General features: G+C 53.0%; 5 protein-coding genes across 5 annotated transcripts; 4 read left to right on the top strand and 1 right to left on the bottom strand.

Annotated features, from left to right (window-relative positions):
- Window positions 1-241: 241 nt before the first annotated feature.
- HER10_EVM0000501 (SAP domain-containing protein) lies at window positions 242-1,352 on the bottom strand (the record flags this gene model as incomplete). The annotated part of the gene is made up of 3 exons (XM_035470280.1): window positions 242-582; window positions 637-673; window positions 720-1,352. 3 exons carry the CDS (start codon window positions 1,350-1,352, stop codon window positions 242-244), a joined length of 1,011 nt encoding a protein of 336 aa, XP_035326462.1.
- A 1,195-nt stretch (window positions 1,353-2,547) lies between these two features.
- HER10_EVM0011864 (endoribonuclease L-PSP) lies at window positions 2,548-3,271 on the top strand. The gene is made up of 2 exons (XM_035481280.1): window positions 2,548-2,710; window positions 2,811-3,271. Exons 1-2 carry the CDS (start codon window positions 2,607-2,609, stop codon window positions 3,097-3,099), a joined length of 393 nt encoding a protein of 130 aa, XP_035327343.1. The 5' UTR covers window positions 2,548-2,606; the 3' UTR covers window positions 3,100-3,271.
- A 1,962-nt stretch (window positions 3,272-5,233) lies between these two features.
- Window positions 5,234-6,061, top strand: HER10_EVM0002951 (uncharacterized protein). Its single transcript, XM_035472642.1, has 3 exons — window positions 5,234-5,475; window positions 5,554-5,639; window positions 5,710-6,061. The coding sequence occupies exons 1-3, from the start codon at window positions 5,357-5,359 to the stop codon at window positions 5,787-5,789; spliced, it is 285 nt and encodes a 94-aa protein (XP_035326659.1). The 5' UTR covers window positions 5,234-5,356; the 3' UTR covers window positions 5,790-6,061.
- A 7,042-nt stretch (window positions 6,062-13,103) lies between these two features.
- On the top strand, window positions 13,104-16,655 carry HER10_EVM0011416 (LAS seventeen-binding protein). Its single transcript, XM_035480849.1, has 2 exons — window positions 13,104-14,176; window positions 14,266-16,655. The coding sequence occupies exons 1-2, from the start codon at window positions 13,900-13,902 to the stop codon at window positions 16,173-16,175; spliced, it is 2,187 nt and encodes a 728-aa protein (XP_035327307.1). The 5' UTR covers window positions 13,104-13,899; the 3' UTR covers window positions 16,176-16,655.
- A 283-nt stretch (window positions 16,656-16,938) lies between these two features.
- On the top strand, window positions 16,939-19,581 carry HER10_EVM0004762 (chromatin remodeling complex subunit; the record flags this gene model as incomplete). The annotated part of the gene is made up of 7 exons (XM_035474395.1): window positions 16,939-17,248; window positions 17,315-17,661; window positions 17,716-18,129; window positions 18,184-18,495; window positions 18,757-19,194; window positions 19,288-19,472; window positions 19,536-19,581. 7 exons carry the CDS (start codon window positions 16,939-16,941, stop codon window positions 19,579-19,581), a joined length of 2,052 nt encoding a protein of 683 aa, XP_035326807.1.
- Between the last annotated feature and the right edge of the window lie 2,924 nt (window positions 19,582-22,505).

Genomic DNA, 22,505 nt, shown 5'->3' with positions numbered 1-22,505 from the left:
TTTATAGTGATGATAAAGTACATCTGAGATGCGTCTTCATTGACATTTCAAGCCTGTCAAGTCCTACCACAATATTCCGGAGAGTTAGCTTCCCCCTCCACCGCAAATGATTGTTGAGCCGGTTGCGCCGTCAAGCCTTCTGCCGACTGATCTTTCGAAACCAGTCACACACCTTCCATATTCATGTCTCATAGCAACCACGCCCTTCCAGATTCCTTGTTCAAGAACTGCCATCTTGGTCCTAGACAACCAAGTTCGACCAGCCAGCCTGACAGACAGCACACGTGAGGGCCCATCCGGTTTGCTGGTGCGCATACACGTCGAAGCAGGATGAGTGTGTGTGGTTACCGCACTTAGTGCAGCACACCGTTTCTGCCTCGCCAATGTCCTTGAAGCAGACGGGGCAGGACTTGTCGTCCTTGGACTTCGCAATACCGTCCGACATAGAGGGGTGTTGGCTGGCCTCCGCTGCTGTGAAGCGGACTTTAGGGGCACGCTCGATGAGCCTCTCGATCTCTTCGGAAAAGAGCGTTCTCTGTGGGAGTAGCTCTGCTGGTGCCCGGAAAACATGCGTCAGGACGTCTGCGATTTCGTCAGTAATGGGATGAGAGAGAGAAAGGTAGCATTTCCGCTGACAGATTATGTGTTTGCAGTTGCTGCGAGGTCTGAACATCTAGTTAAGGTTAGCAATTGTTTGATGATGCTTCGGCGTTACCCACTATGCTCGAGCAGGTGCACGATGTCTTTGCTCCAATAGTGACCTCGTATGTATCGGGTCCGGTCCCACGGATGCTGATGCTGACTCCACCATCGAAATCGTTGGACTGCTTGATCACAAACATGTCTTCCTTCATCGCTTTCTTGACAGAACCAACGTGGCTCTTGTCAGCTGTGTCAACAAAGAAGCGCTTCTCGCCGTTGCTGCTGGTGTTCTTGGAGATAGGGCCGAATGGCTTGTCGTCAGGAGCGTCTCTGATAGTTACGACCTTAGGCTTGTACGTGCTTAAGTTCTCGAGCCTCTCGACGAGAACACTCTTCTTCCCATCGTCCAGCATCTCACGCATGGCGAGCTGCTCCTTGAGCATAGGAACAGTCAGCTTGGCCCAATCCGTGTCATCTGGCACTGGCCCTGTGTTGATGCCATAGGTGCAAAGACCGTGGCGGGTGAGGCGCTGGATGTCGGCCGGATACTTGAGGAATGGTGACTTTTTGGGCGCAGATTTTGTCTTGGGCTTGGATTGAGCTTGGCTATGGGTCTGTGACTCCTCTTCTGGACCGTATTCCGAGTGGAGAGCAGATTCTTGTGTCAAAGAGGGCGGGGACGATAACTCCGAAGACAGCGAGACAGACATGATGGCAGTTGGACTGCGAAGCCTCTTCTACCTTTTACTGTTTGCTGAACTAGATTATCCCCGGTGTATAGCTCGCAAATCGGTTGCTTTGTATTTGATTTAACAAGGGGATTGCAGAAAGAACTGGAACGAAGATGCTGAGGTGGGCAGTTGGGTCTGACGTTGTGGAAGAGACTGACATGAGGGACAGTTGTAGGGACCGGAAGTGATGGCACATGAGGCCACCGTTCGACGTACCTGCCTCCCAGCTCTTTTCTAGAAGGAACCATGTAGACGAGATGGTTTCCAGTCAAGGAAGGCAGTCACGAACATCGTTATGACCAATTTGGGGAAAAAGGAGGCAGGTCATGGCCTGCTCGTACCTTCCAAAACGATCGGTAAAAAGGTACCTTCCTTCATACCGTCCCAGAGCACGATCCGACGTCAACATTTCCAATGAGGTCACCATTGCCTGAATACCTCAAAGCAGGGCCGAAGAAATCGATGTGAATAAGGCAACCTGGATTGTGGTCTCCAGCATCTAGCCTATCTTGAACAGTGCGGCGAACTGCAGCTCGTCTAATCTTCAGTCGAAGTCGTCTTTCCCCGCTCGTCCTATCATCGTTTGATTTTTAGACTTTTTCTCACACACGCTCACTACAATACGCCAAACTTCCATAGATATCGAAAAAGAAGTTAGCAAGGTCGCCCTCACCATATTCTATTTCTTCGTACTCAAGTTGGCTCGGTGAATGGCTTCACCTAAGGTGTACCTTATCTCCAAGAGACCCGCCCGTTGGCCTATCCGTAAAGAGGTAACCCCAAAATGGCTGCTTGACTCATCGTGCGTGTAAACAACACCGGCATCGTACTCGAATAACCTTTCGCGCACTTCAAACGCCTTGAAGACTGTGTATGCCGTGCCTCGAAACCTGTTGCGTCTCATACAGTCTTGATTGTGTTCGCTTCGCTTTGAGGCTGGGCGGTCTTTCTAAATACCATGTACAAAGGTCATTTCCATCCCCAGCCCATGTCCCGATACGGCCATTACGGGCTTGCGCAGAAGGTTCTGATTGGCTTAGTTCATCTTTTCTTGTAGAAATCGCGGGATTGACATGTGGGAATACCTGAGATATTGCGAGTGACTCAACCTCTTTCCTCTTATATCAAACCCACCACATCCTCTTTCCTTTCCTTTCCACAATTGCACCTGACAACCACACCATCTTGAATCAATCCACCTCAACCCCTTCTCGGCCTTACTTTCAGCCCATCATGTCCCGAAGAAACATCAGCTCAGGTTCTGCCTTCGAGGCACAAATCGGCTACTCCCGTGCGGTGGTCTCGGGTGATCTCATCTTTGTGTCTGGAACCACGGGGTCCGTGTCTCCCTCCACCACCCCGCCCACCTACTCTTATCATGGTTTATAAACGCCCATGTACAGTTGGGCATACATGCTAATTAGTTCAACGGCACAGCTACAACTACGCAACAGGTGTCATATCCCCAAACATTGTCGAGCAGACGGAGCAGACGATGGAGAACATCGCCGCCGCCCTCGCCGAGGCCGGCGCCGAGATCAAGGACGTCGTGCGCGTCCGCTACATCCTCCCCGACTGCAACGACTTTCAAAAGACCTGGCCGGTGCTTCAAAAGTACTTTGGCGAGGTCCGCCCCGCGGCGACCATGATCCAGGCGGCGTTGATGGAAGACGTGATGAAGATTGAGATTGAGGTCACGGCCAAGAAGGAGACTGCCAGTTCGTAGGTGAAACACTACACAGGAGGATCACGGACCTAGAGTTCGTGTGAGAAGGTGAGCCCGTCTGGTGGCTTCCGGTTCTCTAGGGAGACTCTATACCAGAACGCCTTGCGCGGGACAACTTGGTTGCGAAGAAAACAGCCTGGCAGTGAGATATCTTGATGAGTGAGATGTGAGGGCCAATCGAAAATACCGAACTCTTGATCTGTAGATATTTTCCAATCAAAGAAGTAGTTGGCCCGATTTCCACGAGCTTATGGCCACTTCGACAATAGACAAAACGAGCTTGGCGTGATTTGCCATTGTGCAGCAAGCACAATAACATCAAGGTATGCACTGGTCACGACTAGAAAGTTGGAGCACAGTCAGGGAACGACATCAGCCTACTTACGAGCATGGCTGAGGGGAGCTATACTCCGTACTTGAACATGTCTTCAAGCTGATACCTTGGCCAAATCTCTTCACTTTCTTCTTCTCTCTCTCACCCTTGAACGGCGTGTTACTATCAAGTTGAATTACATCTGTGATGAGGCAAGTAGTCACTGACCCAAAAGACGATTGTTCGTCGCTTAAATGTTCAGCCACAGACTCGTGGCATGCAAAGTCTCCCAAGGATGCCGGACTACCAATGAGCCCATAAGTACAGCTTCATCGTATCTGTAAGCGGCTCTTCAACATCCCAAGTCAGAAAGCTGCAAAGAACTAGTTCTCACTTCATGCAAGAAATGTCACCATCCAAGAAACAAGGCCCAGAAGGTACACGGTGTGATAAGTATGCAGCTAATACCAGGTCGTTTCAACCCTATCAAGATAGAATACTGTTAGAGCAAACCCCAACATCACAGAGCGCATCATACCATGACCTTCCTATCAAACTGAGGTCGTGAAAGCCTCAACCCGAGGAGGGTATAATGCTCGGGCATATATCAGCTCGCCGTTCGAACAGTCTTCAACGGCAACAGACGGCTAATCTCAGCCTTCAAGTCAGCCTCCAAAAGCCAAAAGGGGGCGCATTAGAACAAATACCCGACCATGGCTATTGCGGCGGCGTAGTTTAATAGTAACAAGTTGGCATATAACACAAACCCAGCACCCTATAACACGCAGCCCCTGCAACTGCAACCACTTTAACCAGCCTAGCCAACCCCCTCCGAGATGAGGACCTCACATTCTCGCAACTGCCGAGCCCATGGACTGGGGAAAGGAGTTATCAACGGCTACGGACCATGCTAAGGTCTGAACAAGACCGCCAGAAGGCAATAGCTCACCCCGGATACTTCGAGGCACCATATAGTGACGAATGCCATGAACCCTCACATCTCATGCACAATGAGATCGATAACCAACCTCGCCATGCCCAGGGTCCAGTCCAGCTCCGGGGAAGCAGACCAACCACCCCTCCCCTCCCCTCTATCCTAACCGCTCATTGTCCTGAGCCGAGCCAACTCGTACGACGAAGACCCCCAGCACTGAAGTCATAATGGCGGGAAATAACACCGCCGCACGACCTCGGAGCCGAAAAGAGCTCTCTATTTTACCTACTGAGGTTACGCAGAATGAGGTTGCGGGGGAAGTCGTGGTCTCGGCCCCCGTTGGAAATACACTCAGCCACCGACCAGTAACGACCCCAGTCTCAATTTGCCCGGCCGGCAACCTGCATGAGAATAGAACGATGAAGGAGGAAAAAAGGCCGTACCAAGGCCAACAATCAAGTCTCCATCATTCAGTCCTCCATCACCAAGTCCACTGAAAGAAACAAAAGAATGATGTCTTTTTTCTCTTTCTGCTGTAACTCGCCGCCCTCTGACGCAAGTCTGCGACCAAGAGACCCTGATCTTCCCGGCTGCGCGTTCTGGCCCCTCCTTCCATGCGGCGTAGCCAACCCCACGCAAGGCAGGCCGGCATGAAAATGGGGATGGGGAGACGTCATTGCCGATCCCTCTCCTCGCTCACTCACATTCAGTACCACGCGCGCAAGATAGAGACACAGAGAGAGGCACAGAAAGCAGGCGTTACACACACGCAAACCTGCATGTGAGAGGAAAGCTATGCGCCCAGATCAAGTTTTCTGGATTGAGATATGCCTGAAGATTGAAGATATAAATGAGCAGTAATGGACAGTGAAATTGAAAACCCATGATATCTCTACACTTGTAAATCATTCAATAAACGGCTTTGCGCAACATCGTCTTCCCACTCCCCTTCACAGTTCACACCACGCACACAGTACATATCACCACCAAAAACAAAAACTTAACTCACAATGGAGACCTCAACCACCAACTCCCTCATCATCTCCCTCGCCATCATCCTCGCCGTCTTCCTCGGGGGCACCTTCGCCTACCAGCAAGGCATGCTCGACCCCCTCATCGAGCAAGTCGGGTGAGTTTTAACCTTCTTCACAAATAAGGTCTCCAAATTTTTTTAGCCTCAAGCTGACCACCCGTTTGCGCACAACAGCATCATGATGTTCAAGGCCAAGGCGGAGGCCGAAAAGAAGAAGATGCAGGCACAGGGCATGAAGGCAGGACAAGACTTTGTTGATGGTGAGCCGAGAACCCCCCAAAGAACCGTTTGACAAGTCTCCACGGCCCGCTAACGATTACTGCGCCATAGACCAACTCAAGGGAAACAAGCAGGCAGCCGACGTCGCAGACGGCATTGGCTCCATCGGCGGGTTGAAGAAGCAGTTGTAAACAAAAACTTCAGCCTCATAAAAAATGAGATTAGACTGAAGCTTAAAATCTTAGTCGGGGCACGATCTCATCTGTGCCTCGACCATGAGGACCACGAGGACCACGAACTTTTTTCAACGGGGAGCGAATGATGTGCGTTTCATTGGGCCGTCATTGAGCGTGTACGATATCTGTAGTGCAGCAAACTTTACGGCTGGCGGGCGTCTTAGTCTGGTTTGATGGGTTACAATTACCTTTATTCTGGAACAATTTTCGGCGCTAGAAGAGAGGGCTAAAAAGAAAACATTTCGTAACGTTCAACAGTTTGTCAGCGAATACTTTTTGTTGGTGATGTCTCTCTGCACGCTCACTGGAAAGTCTGTCCGAACCATCGTCCAGTGATGACTACTGGAAAACTAGACATTTGCTGCCAGCCGCAATGAAAAGGGTGAACAAGGACTGCGAAAAGAGTTTCAACCCGCTTGGTAACCAGGAAGAACCTGTTGCGGAGAGATTAAGGAGAGCAGGGGTTTTGATGACCTCATGGCATCTGGCACTGCCCAGCGCAGGCAGGGACCCTGGACCTTGGACGGGACAAGCTGAAAACCAGCTCAATCCTCTCCCAGACTCTCCCTGCAGTTTTTCTCCTCGCAAACTTCATTGGGCCAAACGGGGACAGGGCAGGTAGGGCCTAGTGGACGGGTGAGAAAAAGTGCAGGGCTCGCGGTGGCCCCGGTTCCCGTACAACCGTGAATCTGAACCTGTGACGATCGCCGGCAAAGCTTGGGCGCCGCTGCCCCCCCGGCCGTTTTGCTCCACTCGGAGTTCGCTGGAGGTCGAGTTTGGTGCAATATCTTCTCTTTTCTCAGCTTTTCCCACCAAATGATCGACCGCTCATTGGACTCGCTGGAGTCTGGAGTCTTCAACTCTACAACTCTCGGAGAATCCCAAGACAAGGCTGCAGCAACGGTCCAGAATCCACATGGCTCATGCCAGATGTCTCCGACGTGATGGAGAATCCAACTGGTTCCCTTTTCTGCTCATCAGTTGCCCCCCACAACGCACGAGGCGAGGTCGACATTTGTGGGACATCCCCGACCCCCTCCCAGGCTCACCATCCCAGATTATTCACTGAATGAACGTTTGGTAACCGTCCTTGGCACCCGGTGAATCCGACTTGAATCTCAGTCAGGCAGAACGAATGGCCGCGCCAGTTGCACAGACACTTTCCCCCGGCTGCGGCCGCCCGGGCTCGCCTTGCCCTGCAAGGACGACGCAGGAGAAGAGACGTACGGAGCACAGCATACCATTTCGAATCGGAACCCCGACAACTTGTTAATTCAGCACACGGCTCATCTGCGCTCGAAACTCATATGGGGCCCGGCGCTCGCCCTGCGTCTTGGCCCACGACCCCAACTGTCGCCCCTGAATAAAGAGTCGGAGTTGGCCACAAGTCTGGTGAGTAGCCGACGCGGCGAGTCCAGACCAGAAAGAAGACCCAGCCTGTCTGTACTGTCTCCATCGTCGTGCGGTTTCCCGCATCTCCCCTGACGGCGAACATTCTTCAGTGAGTCAAATAGTGGAGGAATGAAAGAAAACAAACCGAAACCCCTGGACAGTGCCACAGTGCTCACCGAGCTTGAGCGGGTCGTCTGAAGATTGATGGGGCTTGGTTCTCCAAGTGCCACCTTGTCCTTGAAGTTGCTCTCTCCGCTCCATCCATCTCGGGCTTCGTCTGGACAAGCGGGTATTTTCATTTCCCATCCGGAGCAACGTCCAAGGTCAATCCTGCTATTTTAAGCCTCCAAGAGGCTGGCGGTCAAGCCAAAACGGTAACCACGGCCAAGGCTTCCCACATTTGGCAGAGACAACACGCGAGATGAGTCTCGAACATCGAATTCTTGTTGACATTCGGAAATCCTCTTTCTCTGGAACTTTCTCTAAAACAGGAAACAGCGCGGAGCCACCAATTTGACCGCACCGGTTACTAGAGGTGACTGCAAAGCCAGTGGGTTGACGTGACACATCGTTTTGTTGACGAGATGTTAGTTGTAGCCGCTCTTCGGGCACAAGCATACGCGTCAACTACGCAGTCGTGGACGAGGTTTGGCCTCCCAAAAACACTTCTGATGTTGGTAATTAGTGAATTAGTGAACAAGCTGCGGTGGGTCGAGAGACGACGTAGCGGTTATGAACATGCATCTGATTGGTATGCTGCGAGTGGGACTGTGCTTTCGGGTGGGAGTTCCTTGCTTGCATTCTGGGGTATGTGCGAAGTTTCCAGGTGGTTGGGACGAATTGATCGTCCGTATCCGCGTTCGCTACCTTGAATCCATGGCCTCGTTGATACACAATTTGGCTTCTGTGACGCAGAACACGAATATTGCCACGGCCAGCGACAAGCAATTCAAGGAACTCGCTAGTTTAGAACAAAGGAACACGAAAACCAACGGAATTTGGGCGTAGTTGGAGACAACGTGGTGTGCTCATTGACGCATCAATCACCCGTTGGCATTTCATCGGCGTTGGCCACGCGCGTGCCCGTATAAACGGACTCAACCTTGAGACGCCTTGCCGTAGAAGAATCCGGAAACGTACGGGGGTTGTCGCCGACTCGCCGGTGCTGCTGAGGCCGATCTCCCCGGAAGACAGCCCAGCAAGGCCGCCAGGTCTTGATTGCTAGTCGAACATATTCAGACCAACCGGCTAGTGCCCTCAGTTATGCCCTTTCATTCTTGCGTGCCTGAAGAAGTACTTCCGAATGTCCGCTCCACTCGCATGTTACACGCGTGTGAAGAGAGTGGAAGAGTATGGACGGCTGATTGCATCGAAACTGCGGGTGACCCCGCCTGCTTCTGAATCGGCATCTTTCAATATCAAATGCTGGACGATTGGCTCTTGCGTTTCGTGGAACAAGCATGCGACACATAACGGCATGTGAGGCGGGCAGCCGACGGCGAAGGAGGTCATGCAAAGCAAATGTAGTCTATTCGTCATATCGCTGAGTAAGGAATCAATGGCCGGGTGGATGCAGACCAGAGGCGAGGTAAGAGGCCGGCTCTGAACTGCAGCAAAAGCGTCTCGTAGACGCTTGGATGCTTGCGGTGCCCGCTTCGATAAGAATGCAGAGCTGCAGTGCAATCTGCTGCACTCTTCGGGTCCAAGGGAGGGTTGAGACATTGGTGTGATAGCGTCAGATGCCAGTGCTACCTACTTCACTGCACCGTCAGCTAGCCGGGCGCTCGGTTTGTCGAAGAGCAACCAGTCTCTTGTGGACCTGTAGTCCGTAGTCTGTGGAGTGGTGGGCTTCCAGGTGCCTAGGACATGATTGCTGGCCTCGAATCACGCGGGAAAGTCGGAGACCATGCTCGGGTGGAATGAAACAGTTCCCGGGTTGGCTGAAATGGTTCATTGTCGCAGTGTTTGCTTTTCTCGTTCCCCTGTGGTGGCTTGAGCCATGAGCCCGATCTGGTTTGGAGGGTTCCTCGGCTCGTGGCCGGTCAGCACGGCTGTCGTCCTCTTGACTTTCACGAGCTAGCGCAGAGGCGATCGATGCCGCGGAGGGTGATGAGCAACGTCGATATAGCCATCCTTCCCCGCCCGCTACACGAGGATGATAGCGGGGTTGAGTGCGAGAGCGACCAAAAAGAGAGCCAATTGATCATATGCAGCCGAGAAGGGACTGGTGACAGACCAACAGTTGACTGAAGCAGGCTCTCTGGTTGACACATACGAGGAAATGGTTTGTTCGGTTGCGTCGATATTGACTTGATAGCGACGGCCATGCGTTAGCCAGGAACGCCGGATAGAGTACCACACCCTTTGGTCTTTGGCGAAAGGCCGTCCGTATGCTTCTGTCAGGTTCGGCAACGTTGAGCTGAGGTGGGCTTGGTGGGATGAAGGAGACATCTTGAGGCGGGCCAGAGCTAGGTTGGGCCTCCACTCTCTTCTAGAGGTTGCCTGCGGCATGTACGCATACGGATAGTGTGGGTAGTGTGTGATATCAATACTCTGGATGGCGGCGGCGATAGCGACGGAGCAAGAAGTACTCGATACCTAGTCCCCAGCTGACGTTGGCTGGCAGCACGAATCGACCGAAGTGTACGGCGAGTGGTGGGGTGATGGGGCGATCTGAACTTCGAAAGAGTCGCGGATGGGCCAAGCGATAAACGGAGCACATTCCTTCGGACAATTGCTGCTGGTCTTGGGTTGCAGAAGTCACTGCATCTACCTAGGCAAGGTACTGCAGCAAACCGGCCCCTCAAAGTCAAAGACGACTGTGCCGGTGGGTGCGCAATCGGAACTTGGAACATGGGGTTCGCAGGTGCTGTTGGAGCGGAAGGTCGTGGGAGGTACGCTTACACGCTTGGGACGGTAGTATTGCTGTTGGGGACGAAACTCGAAAGACGTTGATGAGTGAGAATCCGAGACTGGAAGAGAGCGACGCCGAGAGACAACGGAGAGACATGGAAAATAAAACCCCAACGCCCATTGGAGAGACACGAGGCAAAGACGGGAATGGGCAAAGAAGAAGCCATTGGATTTTGTGGCTGCTGTCGATGGTATGCGCCAAAATGGGGGGCAACTTCCTTTTTCCCCCATTCTGCTAAGATGTGTGTTTTCTTTTCCCATCTTTTGGGGCAAGAACCACCACCATCTAAGACAAGAACGAAAAGGCAAGCGCCAGGTACAACACGTGAGGCACGGCATCTACTTCCCGATCTTTTGTTCCTGCCCTGGATGTCTCGAGGCAGGTATCTTTTTTCCGCCCCGATGTTCTTCCCTCTTTGCACAGATTGGCATCTTACACATTGAACAGAACACCAGCGTAGATATGAAGTTGCGCTCTATCCCTTTCATCGGGCAGCGGCTTGCACGCTTACAGGAAATACATATCATTAGCCAAGTTTCCACCGACTCAAGTACATAGTCGTGGTAGTGTAGTGTAGTGCACCACTGCATACAGCATGGTTCGCCCGAAGCATGGATCAGGCTGCATGTCAAGGCAAGTCAAGAGTCAAGATGAGTGGGATCGCCAACGCCATCAGCGTCCGTGTGCCTGCTTGCGCCCAGACCCTTTTTCCTTTCTTTTCCCTTGCGTGCATGTCTTGGATTGGAGGTGCATTCTGCTGCACGCTCTGGGCAACGGACGACGGGCGGGCGAATGGGACAATCAGGGTTCCAAGAAGGGGTCTGACTCTGTTGAAGGGTAACGGAGTTTGCTGCGAGATTGCGGACGCCGACTGGACTGGAGCTCAGGCTCGCAACGAAATGACAAGGTTTCATCTCAATATGCTTTGGGAGGAGGAGTTTCTCTCCCTGCGCTTACTCTTTACCCTAAGCGTGCCAGGAAACCTTTTGATGGTCTCACCCAATGGGGGCGGCGATGCAGGCAAATGTGCTTTGAATTGAAGACACTGGCCCTTCAAGCGTAGCGGCCATGCAGCCCGAGCAAGCAAGCCATGCAAGCCAGAGCTAGTCGTGTCTTTGAACGTACTTGATCGGGGACGTTGGTTAGATTGTCTTTATAGTGTCTTTTCTTCCTTTCTTTCTTGTTGTTGCTCGGCTTGGCTGTGGCGGCGGCGGCGGCGGCGGATGAGTGGGCGGCTGCCCTGTTTGCTTCCTCTTCAATATTCTTTATCAATATTTTTTTCTCCCTTGGGTTCACTAGCATAGTTTCCAGTCTCTGCCTCTTCCATCTTCTCTAGGTCGCGATCTGCATGTCGAATCGAGTCGCTGAGGCCGCGTTTGAGTGATGCATGCTGGGCATTTGATTCCTGCCCGGGATGCAGTGCGTGCTTGAGCTGTTGCCAGCGTAACGTATGGGTTCATATTCATACATACGTACTACAGGGCATACAACACATCTCATATCATAGCTACGTTTGGACTCACCCTCATGCAGTAATGGAAACAGGCATGGCCCGTCAGCAAGTGCTCAATGCTTGCCGAGAGGTTCCGGGCTGCTGCTTGCACGTTTCTATACAATCCGCTATATCGCCCCCAAGCTCGGCCAAGCACTGCATAGCTTGCTTCTCTTCCCCTCACATCACATCACATCTCGATGTCCAGTGGCCCATCTAAGTGGGAGGAAGCAACTTAGTCACACTAGCCTGGTGCCAGATGTGGACGGTGTTGTCATCCTTCAATGCATGCACTTTGCTGTCAGTCCCGTTGTAGCCAAGTCCGCTCCTACTGCTCCAAGGTCAGGCTGCAGACCGTGGAGCTACCGGCAAGTGAAGGATACCCGAGCTGCAGCGCTGATGAAAACCCCCGGCCAAGGAACTTAGGTAAGTACCTGACGCAGTGTGCTCTGTCCTACCTTAGTCCCGCGTACGGATACCGGTACCTAACTCATCATCAACGTGGGTATGTTTTTCGTGGGCTGCACTGAGGTACTTCGTGTAGTGCCTGCCTGATCATTTCGAGGTATTCGTACGCACCTCAGCGTGTAAGGTGCGAATACGTATCGTGTCCCAAGTTGCGGTACCTACGGATTCAGTCGGCGGTCAGGTTGCGAATACCTCAGCTGAGAGTTTGGCTCCGCCTCAGGTCGACGTACCCTGGGACATGTCCGAACCCTGAAAGGCATCAGACACCTAAAGCATGCGCTGAATCGGGCCAGACTTTTGGGTCAGTTGCTCACCCAATTTTCTCAATCTTCTCCTCACCTTGCCTGATTCGAGTCTACCCACGTATGCCACGATGTATATCCGCACTACCAAGTCATAATGTACCTCACTTGATGATGTGGTAGGTGACGGGTACAAACATCTCCCAGTCGTGAATCGTGTGCAAAACACGTGTGGTCACCCTTACCTCAAATACTTCACCTTCTTGCATCCCGCCATCTTCCCGCTGCCGTAGAGGTCCCCTGACCCCAGTCTCAGTCATCGCATCATCCTCTCTGCGCACGAGGCAACACCTAATTACTCAACGCAGGGCAAAACAGATACTTCTACTTTTGAATAAGGTTACCAGGTTACTAAGTACGTATGGAAACAGATAGACAGTGGAGGTACCTCGTCAAACTTACAGCACCTCAATATCCTGGGCTTGTCTGGCTGAGTTCATCTAGCGGCCCATTTTGGCTGAGAATGAGAACCTGAACTGCCCGATCTCATTACGGGTACTCGCCTCACACTCTACGCCATTTCTCTCATGTTGTGAAGCGCGTCTCTTGCCTCCACCGGGCGCTTTCTTCGGAATCCTGACGGCTCCGGGTCTGCCGTTCAAGTGGTTCAAGACTCACCAAAGCCTGCGAACCGCTAGGTCTTGTTTCTGGTCTTAGGAACTTGGTCTTGTCTTGTCTGATTTGGTCTGGTCTGGCCTGGTGTAAAAAAACAAAATGCTGGTCCTGGACCCGAGCAAGCCATGGCCCATCTGGCCCGGCGCCGTCCACGAACAAGGGTGACAGGGATCATTCGTCTCTTGTCATCCTCGTCGCCCACGTCACCTGCGCGCAACCACTTTCAGACCTTTCCTTTTTCCCTCTCGCCATTCTCTCTCTCTCGCTCGCTCTGGAGTCTGTCAAGGCCTCTCCCGTCCCCTCCCTTGTCGGTAAACCACGCCCCTCTCTCAAGGACCCAGGCAGCAAAATTCCGCCCACCCCGTCTGCAACCACACACACCCACTTGCTCCCCGCTTGGCCCGCAACCTACACACTCTTCCCACACACCCACGAGTCCACGACACCCCCCTCCCCTTCCCATCTCAAGTTCCCGCTGCATTTTGGGTGGTGAACCGTGAGTCTGCCGCTGCTACAAACCGTATGCCATCCGCTGTCGCTCCTGCGCTGCACCTTGCAAAAATCGTTGCTTCGCCCGGCCTTTCGCAAAGTGGAGGAGGCTGAGTTGACCCCAGTGGACCTGGACTGATCCTGTCTAACAAAGCCCAATTCGTCCCCCAATCTCTCATCTGCCTTTTATTTCCTGCTTCTTCAACTTCTTCCCATACCGGCGGGATCTAGTAAGAGCTGGAGTTTCTGGGTGTTTGTGAATGAGCAACACCGCAGAATACCTTGACGCATGTCGCTGCGTTCGTACCCCCGTCTTCATCCGCGAACGGGGACAGGAAGACATCACCAACACCCTTAATAAGCCCACCACCGCCAATCTGGGCCACGAACACCATGCAACGAGTTTCGAGCTTTCTCCCATCCTGGGAAGCCAGGAGGAGGACCAGCAACGCCAGCACCACAAGTAATGGCCGAAGCAGTGTGGTCACCGCAAGCAGTATCAAATCTCCTCTCGACAAGGTCTTTCGCTGGTCCAGCAAGCCTCCTGCGCCGCTTACTACCAACGCCCTCGTCTCAGCGACAACGTCACGAATTGGTCGGGAGGCTTTCTGGCCCGCAACCCTCGATGCCGAATGCGAGCGCGCCGCTCGCATATTAAAGTCATTTTGCTGTGAGTATACTTCGGCGAGATTCGCGATATTGCTGAAGCTCGACCGCATCATGCCGCGTTTCCTCACTAACACCAATGTGCTCGCTTAGCCGACGGGTTCCTCGCACCTTTGGACGACCAGCCGAGTAGCGATCCCAACGCCGAACCAAAAACTCCAGCACGAATTTTCAAGAAGATTCCCTCCCGTATCCTACAAAATGCAGCAGGTATCGCCATTTTCACCTGCATGCGATCCGGCCTGTGGATGACCGGATCAGGCGGTTCAGGCATCCTTATTGCTCGAAAAGCTGACGGCACCTGGTCGCCACCTTCGGGCATCCTACTCCATACGCCTTCGCTAAGCTTTATTATGGGCATTGACATTTACGACTGTGTCCTGGTAATCAACAACATTGCCGCCCTCGAATCATTAATAACTAAACCAACTCTGACTTTGGGAGAGGACATCGGCCTCACTGCTGGACCGCTGGTTCCGCTGGAATCTACAGAGGTCGACAGCCGGTGGAAGGACCTCGACAACACCGTCCTGACATACATGAAGGCGAGAGGCCAGACTCAGAACGTCAACTTGAACGGCTGCATCCTGACGGAACGAGCCAACGAGAATGAGAGATTCTACGGTGGCAACGTAACGGCGATGGACGTGGTTGCAGGCAATGTGTCGAGGCACGTTGAGGAGACACGCCCTCTGTTCGAAGTCATTAAGGAGGCGGAAGGAAGGATCGATGCCGACCAAGCCATCCTCAAGAAGCTTTCGGCACTGCCAGCACCAGGAGACGCCATGATAGAAACGCCTAGGAGCTCGCCAGCATCACCCAAGACTCCTTTCGGCATCCCCAACACTGAGGACCCTGACCCTTTCGGTGTCTTGGCTTTGGAGATGGCAGGACTAGAGATTCGAGAGGCTGGCACACGCCTCCGACCAACGAGCAACCAGTTCGAATTCCACCCTGTTCCCTCGAGCCCGGCATTCTCAAAGTTCAGGCAGAGCGGCGAGACTTTTACGACAAAGAGTAACCGAGGGAGCCTGATGTCTACCAAAACCAGCCGCACTAAGATGTCCGAGGCTTGGACACAATCAAACCAGACAGGAACGCCATTCACCTCACCTAGCCAGAGCCAGAGCCAGAGCGAAGACGGCGCTTCCATTAATAGCCTTCCAGTTCTGAAGGAGCCAGAGGAAGAGGAGGAGCCTGAGGAGGTTGACTACACCAAGATTGACTTGACTCCGTTGAGGCAAATTAGCGGAAGCCACTCGATTGAAGGAACCGTCATGACTGACAGCGATGACCACCTGCGCACCGATGTCAGCACTATGGATGACGCCGCTACCAAGGCTTCCAGCATCTACACAAAGGACGATGCTAGCATTATCTCCAGAAACGACGACGATAAGGAGGATATCCAGACGGATGAGCCAAACGTCGATGCTGATGATGAGGAGGAGGATGAGGAAGAAGACGACGACTTCGAAGAGCCTGTTATCTTCGAGGTTGCAGCTGTTCAGCCTGCTGCAGTCGTCATGGCTGCCCCTATTCACGCCAAGGGCGCTTTGGTCACCATCCCCAAAAGAATCCCTCCTCCTCTGCCTGCCAGAAGCCCCATGAGAACCTCTCGGGCCAGCAAGAGCGACATCGGAGACGTCAGCCATCTTCACAGCCCCATGCAGGCCTCTTTCACCCTCTCGCCGAGACAATCCATCGATTCAGCCTCTATCCGAAGCGGTATGGACAATATTCCATCGATTCAAGAGACGGCCCCGGATGTTTTCGAGGATGAGAAGAAGACAACAGATTCTGCTTTGACTGAGAAGTCACAAACAGAGGATGTGTCTTCCCTTCAAACCCCTACAATCCAGGAGCCTGAGCAGGCGACGCCCATGGCACCTGGAGCCTTCCCGGATGAGGAAGGTTTCATGAATCCCTTGGGTACATCCCTGAGAGAAACTACAAGCTTTGAGTCGAGACACATCACTCCCCAGGCAGTCAATGTCGCATGATACCATTCTTTTTTCTTTTTGTTTATTTCTAGTCTTTTCAGCGACACAGGCGCCATGGCACCTTTTGGGGGTCCTTCAGGTGTCACATTCATCACTCAAGATGTGTACCAGGCGTTTGGGACATTTTGGGACTGGAATCCTCGGTTAAGGATACCACACAGTTTATAAATAACGACCAACTTTATGACAGGCAAAAGGCGTTTATGGGTGTACAGAACAAATAGGCCGGCAAAAGGAGGCACCAACAACACCATACCATGGGGAAGGCCAGACACAGGAGTGTACCTGAGGGTCAATGAGGTCAAGAGAATTGGAGACCGGATTGTGTGTAGATATCGGGGCGATGCTTTACAGCAAACAAGGTGCTGTGAAAGAATTCAATGGAGCTGGACTGCTATAAAAGGGTGGCCCCTGGTCACCTAGGACAGATAGCCTAGTCTTCGACTTATTGCCTAAAGATAATGATCAATCATTCAGACCAATCTGACTAGCCGTGACTCCAGTCTCACACTCGCATTGTGAAGTCACATGTTTACATGCCTTGCGTACGAAGGTGAAGCCGTTCATGAAGGTGAAGTCGGCAGAGCGTGAGGCAAAGGGCCGGGTGCCTTTCTCTGCCTAGATGGTCCGTTTGGATGGTGGTTTGCTCTATGCCCTGTTCTGACCTCAATTTCTTTCTTTTCCATTCAACACTTCGCGATTTGCAGAATTATCATCAACCTCTTTCTCCTCACACACAAACACCACAACCCCAACACATCTCATGATGAGAATCAACTCACACACCAAAGTGGGATGTGCCTGCAATGGCTGCAAGGCTCGGAGAAACAATGATGCGATGTCTGTGGCTCGGACCATCCATGGTACTTTCCCAGCCAGTTCCAGCTTTGGCTGTGGCAGTGGCAGCCCAGGTGCCAGCAGCAGCAGCAACAGCAGCAGTAGCAGCAAGAGCGATAGCGACTCTGAGCACGTCGCCAATTCTTACGCGACTCGACTTCGTCCGCGCCCTCGCCAGCCCACGATTCCCATTACCCCCACGAAGACTCCGAGAAAAGGCGCTGCCAAAACCCCGCGCACGCCAGGAAACCTCGCGCACAACAACGACAACTTGACGGACACTCCCAGCGGTGCTTAGAAAGCTTCGCGCGCCGGCAAAATGTCGACCCAGACGGGCAAGTTCCGCGAGGACCAGGTCCTCATCATCTGTCCCGGCAGCAAGACCACCATGGCCCAGCTGGGATGCGGCGAGCTTACCCCGCCCGTCCATCGTATCCCGACACGCATGTTCAAGGACGCCGAGACGGACGAGTGGCGGCCCTTCCACACCTTCAAGCGCAAGAAGGCCAATGCCAATGTCGCGCTTGCCATCGATGGCCCGCGGACCGACGATGATGACTACGAGTGGGTTGAGGATACCGACTCGGACGAAGGAGCTGTCTACCCTATGCAAGGTGCGATTTCTTCGATTGCTGCTGCTTCTTTTCACGTTCGGGGTGCTAATTGATGTCTTATAACAGGCGGTCGCATTGTTAACATGGAGGCGTTCCTGGCGTTTCTTGACCATGTTCACAGCATGCTCACCACCACCTACCACAATACCCCAATCATGCTCATGGCCTCGCCTCAATGGTGCCGCCCCGACACCGAGACGATCGCGCGCTATATCTTCGAAAAGACTCGCACTCCTTCCCTCTGCATGATCCACAGCGGTATCGCTACCCAGTATGGCCTCAAGTGGCCCAGTCTCACTGTGGTGGATATTGGTTACGAAAAGGTCGACGTCACCTGTATACACGACGGCCGCGTGGTCAACCATGGAGAGCTCGGTTCCCCGACCCCGGAGCGCTTCATCTCGGGTGGAGACATGTTCACGCGCAAGCTCCTTGAGAAGCTCAAGGATAAGGACTTCAAATACGACATGGCGGAGCAGCTGAAGAAGAGCCACATCTGCGAGGTGCTACCATATGCGCCAAACAGCTCTATTCTCATGGATCTCCCCACAGCTCAGACGGCAGGAGCTCCTGCCAGCGCGCCTGTTGCCGAGGCGGCTCCTACTACCGCACCGACTGCGCAACCGATTGTTCCTGCCGCCGAGGAGGAGATTGAGGAGAAGGCGGCTGAGGAGGGTGTTCTCGATGTGGCGTCCATTGTGACGAGCGGAAATGCGCGTGAGTTCCTCGCCAAGAAGGAGAAGGAGAAGCAAAAGGGTGGCAGAAAGGCCAAGGCTACTCAGGAAGCCGAGGCTGCGAAGCCGGTTCGTCTGCCCAACTCCAAGAGAACTCACAACACCTTCCACTTCGAAGAGGTCGTCATGGAGGAGGTTCAGCCGCCCAAACCAGAGACCAAGGAGGAGCCCAAGAAAGAAGAGGCGGGTGGCGCGACTGAGTCCAAGGATGTTGAGATGACGGATGACACCAAGCCCGCCGATGAAACAGTTCCTGCTACCACCGAGGGCGACGTCAAGCCCGTCGAGTCTTCGGCTCCGGTAGCGGCAACGGATGGTGCAGCTCCCGCTGCCGCCCCAGTCACTGCTCCCGAGACGAATGGCACAAACGGCCATTCCGCTACGATCCCTGCAGAGGCCTCTCCCGCCACCAACGGTGCTCCTCAGATGCAGGCCAAGCGCATCCGCCGCGATATTGAGGTCGGTCTCGAGCGCTTCACTTTTGCTGACCGTGGCGAGATCGACCGCATTGTAACCACAATCTACCGCACTATTCAAGGCATCGACGACATGTACATGCGCCCTCCGTGCTGGGACAACCTTGTCTTCGTCGGCAATGGCGCTCGCCTCCGCGGTTTGAAGGACAACATTGTCCAGACCCTCTTGGCTCGCCACCTCATCTCTCCCAGCACGGCGACAATGTTCACCTCGGAGCTGCCGTCTAACATCGCGACTCCCACTGGCACCGGTGCGCAGACTCCTACGGGCTCTTTCACGGGCGCCCCGCACCAGCTCCCTGCTAATGCCGCCGCCGGCTCCTCGGGCGTCAATCCCCTGCTTCAGGCCGCGACCACGGCTTCCGCTCAGCACCAGGGCACTCCGGGCCCCAGCGGTGATGCCGGCCCCAACGGCACTCACTCTGTTGCGGGCCATCACTTCCACAGCCAGACGCCCACGAGCATCAAGCTGGCGACGCTGCCCACCTACCTCAGCGAGTGGAACAAGAACGGCTTCGAGGAGGCCATGTTCCTGGGAGCGCAGGTTGCCGCGCGCATCGCTTTCTGCCAGCACAATCTCGATATGGCCGGTCTCGAGGCTCAGCGTCAAGCCAGCCTAAGCAGAGTCGACTATAAGTACGTTTTCTCTCCATTGCCCTCACTACCCGTATAATTGTAGCTTTGCTAACATTTCCGCAGCGAGCTTGGCCCCAAGGGCATTCGCACCCACTCCATGCTCAAGTAGTTCCAAGATTTGGCCCGCGTGAACACGGCGACGACTGGTTTCTGGTTTCATCAAGTCCTTCAGGGGGGGTTGGATTGCCCTTCCTGAACGACTACGGCGGCAACAGCGCAGGCATGGGAATTATATCAGGTTGTGGCATTGACCGTCTCTCGGCTCATTACTCACGTTTCTTTTCTGTAGCAAGGCTGCACACATTGTGTTCTGGAGTTTTAGGGACATATCAAAAAACCTCGGGGTGTGAGGCGTGGAGGGATGCTTTTTTATTGTGTTTTTCTTGCTTGATAATGAAGAAGGGGAACGGATACCAGCACAGAGAGTGAGGGAGAAGAAGATAGCAGGAAGGGAGGACCTGGCTGCGAGCGAGCCTGCAAAGATCCTTTTGGCCTTTCGTCTAGGATGTTTTCTCGTCTGTACCATGACGAGTTGGCAGCCCGACCTGTATGATACTCGGGAAAGGATAGGTATAGAATCCTTCAGATTTTGCACTTATCTCTTGTGCGGGAGCCCAAGTTCTCCTCTGGGCGCGTAACGTATTGTGAGGCAGGCTTTCGCATGAAGGTTTCGTTCGTTTCGGTTCCTGATTGGAGGGGAGGGGGGAATGGTATGTAAGGACCCAAAGTGCCAAAAAAGATCAACTCAAAAGGAAAGGTTTTTCATGTTTTCACCCTGGAAGTGACTACCCGCCTGGAGATTGCCTGGCGGTAAGAGCCTCCCGTGTAGGCTGGCACTCGATTGCCCTATTTATATGACCATCTAGAAATCTCATAGGTTCGAATCACGTTCATTCACGCCTTTTTTCCCCCTCCAAGGGTCGTATATCCCTCTTGAGCCTTGGCCATGAAGGGAGAAGGGAATAGTCAAGTTGAAAGCCAACTTTGGGGGTAATTTGTGTTTTTCTTTTCTCATACGTGTGAGTCGGTTGACATATCGTTCTCGTTTTCTCGCTTGTTTGATATCCGGAACTGGCGGCGACGACACGTAAAAGATACCGTCTCCGTCGAGGTCGACTTGCTGAGCCCGAGTACCATCTCGACGTGCGAGCTGGCGGAAGTATATGGGCACTTGAAGGCTATCTACGAGACTACACTTGGAAGACACGGGCGCGGTAGTAGACTGACGCAACAGTGTGTAGAAAGCATCCATCAGATAGAGAGCTCTTGGAGTTGGTTTCAGGGTGCTTGATGATGTCTCGGTTTGGGTTTAAGAATATTTCAGAGGGGATTTCTATTCTGTTGGAGTGGACGAACGTGTAGGAAGGCATCCACACAAGAGCTATTTACTCTGTGTTGGTGGCAGAAGTCTCGTGGGCGTTCTTTGAGGCTTCTCCTATTGATTCAATCCTCCTTCCTCCTTTGGGTCGACTGGACTGGGTATGGGATGCAGATAGGCTCACCGACTGGCCGAGGGACCTCGTCTCTGCGCACGCGCAGCTTTCACTGTTTCGGGTCGAGTCTTTGAGCGGGTTGGGCACAATTCCGACGTCTTTTTGCGTTGGGCTGGTCTTACTGATATTTCCCGTCCAAAGTCAATATAGCTTGGAGGTGCAGAGGAACACCATGACAACGGCTATCGTGTGCCATGCGAGGAACGAATTGTCAGAATTGTTAGGACGGAGAAATGTTTCATTCGGGGTGATTCTAGTTGGTGCGTTTTGAATAGCTGCCGGCGGGGAAATCTACAAGCACGTCCAGCGTCGAGACAAGTACGACGAGATACCAAACAAAAGGGGAGGGCGTCGCGTGCTTCTGGGCTTCTTGACATGCTAGGCGTCGGCGAGGATTGTGTCCGCTCATCTCCTGGGTCTTGTGTGGGCCTCCCGGGAACCTTGTGATGGAGAGATCGAATTGTGTGAGATAGACCACAGCCGGACTGTACTGGAACTTCGGTGAGCTTTTCGTATATAATCTTGGAAAGGCCGTTCCGAAACTTCGTACCATCAGAGGCCTCGGATAGTTCTCGGGAGTGTGACTTCGTAGCGATGATGAGAGGCCTTTGAGACGAGATGAAGACGGCCTTTCTTGCATAGCTTGAATGTATTCCCTATCAAAACAGGCAACAAGTACTCGAACACACGTAATGCAGTGCCCGATCTCCACGGGGTAATGCCGTTGATATGGACGGACCAGTGTGTAGGGACGAGATGTCAACTCGGTCGCTGACTGACGAAAACGAAGAGGTTCGCACTGCAGTTTCAAAATCTCTTCTTGACTTCTTTCTTGCTTGCTTGTGTATTCGAGGTATGATTTTAACATCACTATTGTCTAGAATATCAACGTATGCGAGACCGTTCCAGGCAATTGGAAGAGAATCAAGTCTGAGCGAGGAACGACTTTGCAGGATAGGCAGCGCCAAAGACTACTTGTAGACTGGGAAGCAATCCTCAAGGATCCAAGACTACTAATATGTGAAACCTTCATTGTCGTCCCATTGTGTGACACGAGAAATCTATGAGGCTTGTGATCAGCTCACTCTCTTCTTCAATGTGGCCGGTCATGTGGGTATTTGAGCCTACGATAGGGGGGGCCAGGTGAAATGATGTATGGGATGGACTCGATCATCGCTTCTTTGCGTCAATAAAGTCCACAGAGATACTAACATCATGACTGGCACTCTTATTAGGTACCGGCAACAGCGTCTGGGAAGCCAGTTCTCATAAGAGGAAGCTTTGCTTGACCAATACTCCTTGTGTCCACGTTGCCTAGCCATTCACTTCTGCCCCTGTATGCGTGCCTGCGATTACCATCGGCGTTGACCTCACGGAGAGCTCGGAAGCTGAGCGGTCACTCGTACTCCTCCTTGCGGCATTGCGTATACGAGGAGATGTTGGACCAAGCCGTTGTCACAACTGCTCTTACTCGACCATCTCCTCCTTCTCCCCCTCTTGGACATAGTTTCATCTTTCACGCCGCGAAGAGATAGGCTGA

This window comes from Colletotrichum scovillei, assembly GCF_011075155.1.
Source record: "Colletotrichum scovillei strain TJNH1 chromosome Unknown Contig00011, whole genome shotgun sequence".
NCBI classification, from domain to species: Eukaryota; Fungi; Ascomycota; class Sordariomycetes; order Glomerellales; family Glomerellaceae; genus Colletotrichum; species Colletotrichum scovillei.
Note: the sequence above shows the minus strand (reverse complement) of the source record. Positions and strands in the feature narration are given on the sequence as shown.